This window comes from Tetrao urogallus (assembly GCF_951394365.1).
Source record: "Tetrao urogallus genome assembly, chromosome: 6".
NCBI classification, from domain to species: domain Eukaryota; kingdom Metazoa; phylum Chordata; class Aves; order Galliformes; family Phasianidae; genus Tetrao; species Tetrao urogallus.
Genome location: NC_136819.1, coordinates 45,785,113 through 45,796,125, shown reverse-complemented (window position 1 = coordinate 45,796,125; position 11,013 = coordinate 45,785,113). Strand labels below are relative to the sequence as shown.

Below are 11,013 nucleotides of genomic sequence, written 5' to 3'. Positions count from 1 at the left end.
TCATTGCCTTGTGGGGAAGCAAGGTGATCTGTAGAGCCAACAAATCTTCAACATCTGAAGAGGGGAATTCCCCTGACATACCTCCTGCTATTCCCAGCTAGAGGGAACAGGCCCTGTTTTGTTCAGAGCCTGGGGATGTGTGCCTAGAGTACAGATAATGTTTTTAAACTAACTTTACTACAGTATATTCAAGGCCAGATGTAATACCTTTGCTTAGAGAATAGGATATCTGAGCTGTACTTCTCTTTCAGATGAGACATCTACTTGTATCCTCTAATCATCAGACTGAAGGATAATTGAGCAGGAAGGAGGGAAAAGTTGTTCTTCAGCTGCTCAGGTGAGCTGAAATCACGGTGATGCCGAACTGTAATGTTCGTGTAGAGACTGTATAGTGATCAGGTGTACACTGGAAAGCGGAAACTAGGAACTCAGTCTGATCTGTTCATGACTGCCCTAAATACTGCATTTCCCTTTTTTTTCTTCTGGCCTCAGTAATACTTTATCCATAGGTATGTGTGGTAGCACGGATCCAAAAAGTAAATACTAAGAGTGCTCTGAAGAGTGAGAGACTGTGTTCACCTGTTTCCAGGTAAAAGAAGCCTCGAAGGGATGATGCCATTCTTGAGGGCTGCAATTCCTGGTGAGCTCTTACATCCCAAGCTATCTTGCAGAAGGCAGGTGACGCTGGGAACAGCTCTGATTTTATTCCCTCTCTTCCCTTCTCCCAGGGTTTGTTTGGATTTATGCAAGCAAATTTGACAGAGGTATTGATGTTTTATAGAACTTAGAAGTTTTACTCAAAAACGTCTAACAGAGAAGTTTACTCCATACAGAGAAAAGTAACACACCCGATTACAGAAATCATTGACTTACACACATGTAGGATTACATGCATTTCTAAATAACATTCTAAAATTGATTTCTATGTTTCTATTGCAAAAGTAATTACTTTAATGAAACAGTGACAATGACTGGATTCTTTTCAGAATCTGATACCTTCAACTTGTGTCTGCAGTGTTCTCAGGTCTTGGGGGCAGGGGTATCAAAACTCTGATCTCAGAAATAAATATCTAGCTGATTGCTCTTGACAACTGCCTGAGCTTGTCCAGGAACATCATGGGAGGTATCTTGAGAACTTTCAGGCCAGCCAGTAAAAAACAAGTGAATTTGTGGTGCTCCTGTAAATAGGCCATCATGTGCAGTGGGTTTCTGAGACCAGTTTCTCACGCACAAATGTGAGTAGTCAGTTCCTTCTTTTGTGACTTTTCTGTGCTTGAATTCTTTTAGTTTCTTCTTTGGATATGACCACGAGTAGCTGAGATGAGTTCAACAGACACTACTGATGGTGGTGGGGTCGTGTGTTGTTATGCCTGGTCCCCTGAGGGACCAGCTATCAGGACAAAGTTTCTCAGATTTCCTCATTTGATTGTTTTTAAGAGGGAAGCAGCACCATCTGGTGAGCAAATAGCTTTTCTATTTCTTGCCTGCATGCGTTTTCAAACAGTGCAAATGTTCATGTCTAAAATGAGTATAGGTGAAGATCCCTTATGGGAGCAGAATGGGATGAATATTCATCTCCAAATCACTGAGACAAAAATCAGCCCTCAAATAGATAAACTAACTGTATCCACAAAGAATCAACTTCTGTCAGTTGGAAAACTTGGCCTCGTTCTGTTATAGGTGTTCTAGTGGACTTATTTTGAGGCAACAGCCAGTCCCAGTTTTCTCCATTTTCTTTCTAGGAAAGAGCATCTTAAAAAAAAAAAAAAAAAAAAAAAAAAAAAAAAGTCATTCTGGTTTGCATGGTAGGAAAGATTGTAATGTACTCAATGAATGTTATCACCAAATTTATTATGGATAAATTGCTTGAAACATCACTATCCTGCAGGTGTTGGCATGTTCCTGTGCCACTGTCAGGCTTGACTGAAAGCTTTTCATGAATGACACCTTTTCCTGAATACTGAAAATATATTGTCATGGCCTGACATAGACAAAAGGAAGAAAGAGGCAGAGAATTCAACTGTTTTTCTTCCAGGCTATTCAACAAATTATTGTAAATATGGCATTGCAATTGAATAGCTCTTCACTGCATTCCCATGTCTGTGGGCAATCTGACAGAATGTCTCTTGGCAAACTGTTCTCCGGAGACAGTATGAGTCTTAAGAAAGAAAGCTTTCTTCTAAATTATCCTTTTCAGATAGGGAATTCCCTAGGGCTTTTTAAGCAGAGATTCTTAGCTCTTTGTTCTTTAATAAGTGTACAGCAAGTGCTTGGTAGGAAAACTCAATCATGAGGATAGCCTAAGAATCTGCTCCAAAACAAAATAGTTGTTAACTTATCACTGGATAATCTTCTGCTAACTTAAAAGTGCAGTACTATCAACTAGAGTAGTAAACACAAAGTAGAAGTAATGGCTTACAGGATCTAAATTCTATTATGAAAGTGTCCCCATTAAGCATACACACAAGAAAGGACCTCTACACACTACAGCTGAGTCTTTCATAATCGCATGATTTTAGAATCCACCATTACCAAGATTTCTGTGAAAGCTGACTCATAACTCTTGAACATTTGTGATTGGCCAGTGCTGAGTAACAGATGGATGATTCGCATTCAGACTGTAGTTAATTATCTGTGAAAATAAATAAAATGAAATTAATTCTGTGAAAACTAAACACGAAAAGCAAATATGTCATAACTGCATAGAGCAAAACTATCAGGATAGAAGAAAAATCCTTCTGAAAACTATAACCAATATTTTACAAAGCTCATACACCCATTAGCTACAATTTTGAGGCCAGATTAGTTAAATTCCATTCCTACATTGCACTCCAAATTAAAAGAAATTGTCATTTCAGTGCCTATATACAAAAATCCACCTATATGCTGTGCTTTGTTATAGATAGTAAATGTGATGAGATAGGGAACAGGTAGTGATTTCTGTTTAAAATGAAATACTTCATTCTTTTGTGTTCTTGCTGTTTTTAATAAATCATGCCTGCAGTTGAGTAAATTCACAGTAAGTAATTTATTCAGAGACAGGTTCTGAATCAGACCTCTAGATACATGGAAATAGATTAGGCTCACATTTTGTGCTTTTGTCTGGGAGCAGATTTCAAAGTCTGACTAACACATTGGATCACACATAGCTGGCTTTAAATATTCAGAACTGGAGCTTTTATGATGAGTTAGAAGTGGATAGTTATACTGAGCAGTATCATTTCAATGACAGAATCAAAGGAGGAGGCTGAAATATAACTTAAAACTACTGTGCACAGTAATTGAAAATTCAGTTAGCAGGGATGCTCATGGCCATTCCAATTTATCAATAATATGGTCTTGCTGCAAGCAGGACTGCCTTTTATAAATACTTTCATTAGACTTGCAGTTGTTTAAATATCTGATTATAGCTCAAAATATTTTGTTGCTCTTATTCAAGTCTAATCATAACTAGATAATCAAATACTAATGAAAAGTGATCTCTCTGATGCTGTGGTGAAATCAGGACCATGATCATATCACTTTCTGACCACAATCTTTCAAGTCAAATAATACAAGAATAGAAAGGTGCAATTAGAATATGTCCCTCCTCGTACAAGTTCTAGCAAATCTGGCTCATTACCTCCACACATCCTTTGCAAGTTTTTCACCATTTCTTTGCATTAGATTTAAGAGAAATGAGGCCCACTGGGACTCTACATTTCCAATGTCCAATTGTAAGAGCTGTTACAGTGTCAGCTCTGTAAAGAAATGTAGACAACACAGCTGAGAGTAACAGGATAAGATAAATGTACTGCCCTTTGACCAGTGGAGCATCTGATAAAAATAAGGCTTTGCTTTCATTGGTCACTGACTCCTTTTGCTGTGTTGAAAATGAATCCTCTCCAATGGTTTGGTTTGTCTATTAAGAGATAAAATAAGAACCCAAAGTAATGTTTCAAGTGTCATATTGTTTTTATAGAGAAAGGAAGAGAACCTATTCCTTAGAGACATAGAGCTTCATGTTTGGTTTGCTACAGCCACCATTGTTTTGTTCTCTCTTGAAATGAAGGGCCTTATCAACCTGACCAAAAGGTTATTTAAAGATCTCTGGACCTAACTACTCCAGTTCTATTTGTACAGAGCTACTGCTGTCTGTCCACTTGTGTGAATTTCCTCTCTCTTTCCTTACTCGCAGAACATCCAGACTTGCTCTGTGATGTTCTTTCCAGGAATTATCTTAGACCATTATTGTCAAAAGCACAGTACTATTGCAGTCCTCCAATGATTAGTCATGGTATGTTTTCTGGTGGGGGTATGCTCTCTTGTCTGGCCTGCTGAGGGTGCTGTGTATTCAGCAAATCAGTGCTGAATTTTGCCTTTGTGGGCATTTAGTGTGAGGCAGAAAGAGTTCTGGAAGATTTGTCAGAAGGCCAGGGGAAATTAAAACAAACAACAAAAAAAGAAAAAAGATCATGTCTGGTGAAAGATTTTTTTTATTTTATTTTATTTTTTTCTTTTAAAGGAAATTAAGATGAGAAAAACATGAGCTCTTTTTTAGTGAGAATGACAAAATAACTCTTTCTATTTGATTAATTAGCTTATCTTAATCATAAATTTTCCTTTTCTCCATAGAATTTTAATACAAGAAGATGAAGACTGTATTTTATATATGTTTGCTTCTGGCTGGGCTTCATGCTTTTGCTTATGGTCAGCTTACAGCCAGCCACCACAATGGACGTGATCCAAATGAACCTAACTATCATATACATCACAGTGCTGAAGCAGCTGCTTGCCTCAAGCTAGTGCCAAACAATGCTGACTTTGCATTTAAATTTCTAAATGAAGTTGCGCTGGAAGAGCCTAATAAGAACATTTTCTTCTCTCCTGTAAGCATCTCCACTGCCTTTGCAATGCTGGCCCTGGGGGCTAGGTCAATCACCAAGATTCAGATCTTGGAAGGACTTGCCTTTAACCTTACAGAAATTCAGGAGAAAGAGATACATGAAGGCTTCCACAATCTCATGCACATGCTGAGCCATCCTGAGAGTGGGGTACAGCTCAACATGGGGAATGCAATCTTTCTAACAGAGAAGCTGAAACCACTAGAAAAGTTTTTAGATGATGCCAAACCTTTGTATCAATTAGAGGTTTTAGCTACTGATTTCAACAATCCCACAGAGGCTGAGAAGGAGATCAATGATTATGTAGAGAAGAAAACACAAGGGAAGATTACTAATTTGGTTAAGGAAATTGATCCACAGACTGTAATGCTCCTGGCTAGCTTTGTTTTCTTTAGAGGTAAGTCATTTAATGTTTGTGTTATTTGTTTTTATTAAGTGATCTCATCAGCTGCCTCACTGGGAAATTGTTCCAGCAGAAATTTCAAATCCTCTTTGATGGGATTGAAGCCCATGTGGTGTGCTTGGGCCAAGGAGAGCAGTAGAACCCTGCGCAAAGAGACCCTGAAGGCTGAGCTCTGCTCAAGGCCGATGCAGGAACTGTGCTCTGGGATGCAGCCCTATTCAGCCCTAGACACTTTCATGGCTCCAGTTGCCCCACATTTTTTTAGTTTTCAATAAATGCATATCTAATCTTATAGAAGTCTGTAGAAGCATGCACTGTTCACTGGCCTAATTTGTTATATACTATAAAATCCTATTTTTTCCTTCTGAAGTCCTTGGAATATATACAAACAAACATATTTATATATGAAAGAAGCTACTGATGATCAGATGAAGGCATTTTAAGGAACAGTATTTCCGATGTGGATTTCACTATGTGGTATTAAGCTTGACACACCAGCACTCAAATATAGGATCCTACATCAATTTTATCTACAGACAGAGACTTTTGTTAAAGTTAATACAAATCAAATGTATGCAGAATACAGATGCTGTCAGGTGAGCCCTTAAATCACAATTTACAGAAAGATTACTAAGATCATCTGAAGAGAGAAGTAATACAATCTAATACACTTTCTTGACTGAGTAAAAGATTCTTGATTTACTGTGACATATATCTTAAAATGTTAAGTTTGAAAACTGAATTTATGAATTGGAAGAATAGGTGCATACGATTAGTTATATAACATTCCATCTATGATAAGATGAGACATGGGACATTCAGTTGCATTTCCCTTTCTGTATCAGGCAACTGGGAAAAGCCTTTTAAACCAGAGAATACTCAAGAGAGGGAGTTCTTTGTGGATGCTGAAACTACTGTGAAAGTTCCTATGATGTATCAAGTTGGCACATTTGACTTGTATTTTGATGAGGACCCGCCTTGCACCGTGGTACGTCTTCATTACAATGGAAGTGCTACTGCATTTCTAGTTCTGCCAGCAAAAGGGAAAATGAAGCAGTTAGAGCAAACTCTGGACAAGGAAAGAGTCAAGAAATGGTCAGACCATCTATTCAAGAGGTAATCTGCCAGTCAGCTGCAGCGGGACCTAGATCTATGCTTTTTTTCTCTCTTTTGGAAACGCAATACTACAGATTGGCTGATTCTGATAACTGAGTGGGCTATTTTTTTTTTTTTCTTGTGCATCCTAGCTATAAAAATATTGCAGCTAGTTAGTATTTAACTATTCCCGGGCTTATGCCTAAGTGACCTTATGCTTCCCCCACCAGAGCACAAACCACCCTGAGGGGGTCTTGAGAGTGCTGAAGAGTAATCCCATATAGGATTTCTGAAACAGTCCACTGCCTGAGTGAGAAAGTGGCAGTTTTAAAGCAAAACCTCTAATCGCATCTCAGTTAATATATTCTACCTCATATGTGTCACTGAGGCATATAACTCAGAAATATGTCTAAACCCTAAATAAAAGATGACTTTGTATTAATTCATAATATGCCCTACTCAGATGTTGTCCTTACCCCTGCATTACCCAGTGGCTGTTAGAGCAGGCTGGTGACTGATTACAGGTCGCCTGATTTTTCTGGAATTCCGTTTCTGAAACTGTTAAAATCTAAGGAGATTTTGTCAGCTCCTACCACTGAAACTAGCATCAGCTAGTATGTATCTCAATATTATTTGACTGAGAGGAAAAAAATCTAAGCACCAGTTGATGAGTAATATCAAGGTGATATGTGCCTAATTTACCAAGCTCGGCCCTGATTCTCAACAAGACTTGGCAGTTCACACCCATGATTCTTGGTGTATGCCATAGAAATACTGACACAGTTAACAAAGACATAATGGGTAACAAACTGGATATGAACTAATATGTGATGCCTCAGCTCTGAAAAATAAAAATGTAATTCTCAGGTGCAAATTAGGAAAACTCATATCTAAATAAGTTACTTGTGCAAGCACTTTCAAGTCCAACATATACATACGTTCTTCATAGGAAATAGAGAGAACCAAAAGGCAATTTTGATTCTTCTAGTTTGATTATTCTAGTGCTAATAAGCTTGATCCTACACTGGACAGTAACACAGAAAGGCAGCAGCAGTAGGTCTTGAATTCTGTTCACTTCGCTCCGGGGAAAGACAGAAGATGTGATTTACTTAAAAGGCAAATCCTGCTCTAAAGCCCCCTAGACAGCATGTGAAAGAAATCAAGTGAAAAGCATAGCAAGCAGGAGTTGCACACAGATAGTCTGGAGGTGACATAAATTCTGTCAGGAGTAACTTGGGGAATACATTTTGATCTCTGGAGCTGGACAGAACTTGTTCAGCATGTCTACCCTACCTATCTGCTGCTCACTGTTGAACACAGGCTCTATCACAGCAAGTGTCCAGAGGAGAGACATTAGAAAATGGAGAAGATGAGGTGCCCTGTGCAGGTGTCAGGATGAAGAACCTCCCCCTGAGTGATGCCAAAGCACTACTTTGGTTTGAATTGCTGGGGTTTATCACATCTTTCCCCAGGCAGATCTGTATGTACCCTATTTCATGCCCCTCCCTGCTTGAGTGATATGGGCTGTCACCTCTGTGTCTCACGTTACCTAACTGTAAGGAGACTCTCATTACTGCTCTCCTCTGCTGAGTGCTCTCACATTTGCTAAAGGAAAACACCAGATAAATATCACTGTTATTACTGTGAGTTACAGCATCTGTAAGAAAAGCCAACAGATTAGTGCTCGTTCTATTTTTATGGCTGGTCCAGCCCCCTGGTATTTGACACCCATAGGAATGACACAGCTTTCCCATGAACATTTACCTCTGCAAAAGATCTCTTACCACCCTCTGTATTTTTCTTCTGCCCAACAGCAAAATACAGCTCTACTTCCCCAAATTTTCTATCTCTGGGAGCTATGAAATAACAAACATACTTAGCAAGATGGGAATTGTGGACGTGTTCACCAACCAGGCAGATCTCTCTGGCATCACTGGTGTTCCAGAGCTGAAGGTTTCTAAAGTAAGTCTGTTGCCACCAACCTTTTTCTTCCTTTCACACACACACACCCCTGTGGTGTGCAGAAACATCAGTTAAACACAGCTCTTGGCTTTCCAGCTTCCCATATCCTGGATGATCCTGGCTTCAGTCTGTAAGTTTACAACTGAGAGGAATTTGGCTGCCAATGACAATGATCAGATTAGTCTGCTGCACAGTTCTTTTTCCCAGGGCTGCTTTCAAGATCTCCCAGGTTGTATCTAGAGCATGAGAAGAACACCAAATGTCAGCTTCTCAGGAAGAGCCATTATTTGTTCCTAGCCCCACCTCAGCCAACCCTACTGCTCTGTTGAGTCAGTTTTGGAAGTGCAGAGCTGACCCCCTTTAACATGTACCTGGAAAGTGGACAAGAGACAGAGCAGCACTCTGATTACTTTGGGCCAGAATGGCTGAAGGCAGGAATGAAGCTCTACTAGGTCTGGGGGGCAGCTGGGCACAGGCACCTCGCTTATGTCAGCATAATGAGGAAAAACTGGGAAAGCACAAGGGAAAGGAAGATCAAGGAAAATTTCAAGATTAAGGGATGAAATTTAGATAAAAGAGACTCTCTTTTTTTTTTAAATTCTTTTTTTTTTTAATTTCTAATTCTTAAGTGGCAGTTTGTCTTGTATTTACCTAAATAATCCCCCTTCCTCCTCTTCAGCTGCCTCTTTTCTTCAGATGTAATTGGGCAAATGAAAGCATTTGACCCAAGCATAAGAGCACAGTATGTTCTCTTTTTCTTTATCTCATGAGGAGCTGAGAGAATTTCTGCTGCTCTGTCCTGGTCTTCATTTAAAGCAGCTGCCTATAGCAATGCAGCTCACATCTTTTCTGCTCCTACTAGTCCTCCTGTGGAGGATCCTCCAAAGGAGGAGTGATGTAAATGGAGCCTGGTTCATCTTTCATGTGGCTTGTTACTGCTCCAAATGACTGCGTCTTCTGTCTTCTTTCTTCCTAGGTTGTCCATAAGGCTGCTCTGGATGTTGATGAGAGAGGAACTGAGGCAGCAGCAACAATTGCTCCTAAAATAATGGCCCTCACTCGTGCTCCAGCCATTGAATTCAACCGTCCCTTCCTGATGCTGATTTTTGACAGAGACACAAACAGTACTCTCTTCATAGGAAAAATAGCTAACCCAACTACCACTAACAGAAGTGAGATATGAACTCTAATTACTGTTACTAATTAAAGAAGATGTGAAACTGCATGATGCTTATTTCTATTTGCACCAGTGTAGCATACAGCTTTTTTCCAGGAGGAGTTTTTATTCTAGGTCATTACCAGAAATTCTAGGTACTGACTGTGACACTTTCTTAGGAGGAAGTATGAAAAAATGTTTTAAATTCTTCTACCAAAGAATGACTTTTTATTTGACTGAGAAACAAGGGAAGACCTGTTAAGATTCGACAGTATTCAGAGATAAATGTTTGTATAACAATGGAAGACTCCTGCTTACCAATTCATTGTCAGTCAGAATATCAGATTAAATGATTAACACTTCTGCAAACAAAGCTTAAGCAGTTGTAATTTACCATAAATACATAAGCAAGTAAATAAGAAATGAGAAAAGCTGAATCAACAAAGTAGGGTCATGGGAGACTGAAGCTTCCATTAACACTGAGTACATGAGGAGTTACTTTCCAGCAGGCACAGAGAAGTCTCTTCTCCATAAATCATTCATCACTTTGCGTTAATATAGCAGCAAATATTTCTGGAAAACCTTCCTTCAGCTCAAAACAGAGCTTTTCTTCAGCCCGAGGACTTCCAAACAAGTATTGTCTATTTGACAGACTTAGCACACGTTAGTAGTTGACTCTTCACACATGCATCCATCAGTGGTCAGGAAGATGTAGCCAGATGAGCAGGTGAGGTATTTGGACAACAATTACCCAAGCATATTGTCAGATGAGATTTGTAGAAAACGCCTAATTAGGGTCTAGCAGAGTGCCATCCTTCCATAGCTACCAAGGTAGGTATGTAGGTATCACCCTGTGAGCAGATCTCCAGACTCATGGAGTGCTGACAGCCAATTATGAGAGTTAGAACAGCCTGAGGGCAGAATGATAACCTCTTTCAACAGACTTGCTTTGAAAATGGGTACAAGAACACAGCTAACTCTTAACTTCAACTGCAGTTTTGGAAGCAAGTGAAATGGTATCACAGCATCAGAAAACACTGTAGGAGCAGCCAAATGGCTTGGGATGCAAGAAGCTTCAGCCATATGTTGAACAGTCTCTGAAATTACAGCAAGGGTGATTTTCAGCCTGACACACATAAGGAAGACCAAAGTACTGTCTCTCCTTTACCGCCAAAAGAAAATTTCCCTTTCTGTTCTGTGTTTCTAATAAAAATTCTCCTGTTGACTGTCACAATTGGTTCTCGGTTGGGTTTTTTGTCTAACTGCTCATAATCCCTGAAAAGAAAAGTTTATGACCAAGGACTTAACACAGGAATCCCAGTGAATGAGATACATGTACACTACACAATGTTCCTGGCTCCTTCCTGCACTCACCTCCATCTGTTACAGTGGCTCTGTGGCCCAACACACACACAAATAATTCCTAAGGCAACCTGTCTGACCACGCAGGTTTGTCATCTTTCTGAAATATAACTGCATAATACAGAATTAACAGGGCCAGTCTTAGCCATTAT

General features: G+C 39.5%; 1 protein-coding gene across 1 annotated transcript; it reads left to right on the top strand.

Moving 5' to 3' along the window:
• Positions 1 to 4,628: 4,628 nt before the first annotated feature.
• Positions 4,629 to 9,526, top strand: LOC306947921 (alpha-1-antitrypsin-like; the record flags this gene model as incomplete). Its single annotated transcript, XM_079537382.1, has 4 exons — positions 4,629 to 5,280; positions 6,132 to 6,402; positions 8,196 to 8,343; positions 9,320 to 9,526. Exons 1-4 carry the CDS (start codon positions 4,632 to 4,634, stop codon positions 9,524 to 9,526), a joined length of 1,275 nt encoding a protein of 424 aa, XP_079393508.1. The 5' UTR covers positions 4,629 to 4,631.
• Between the last annotated feature and the right edge of the window lie 1,487 nt (positions 9,527 to 11,013).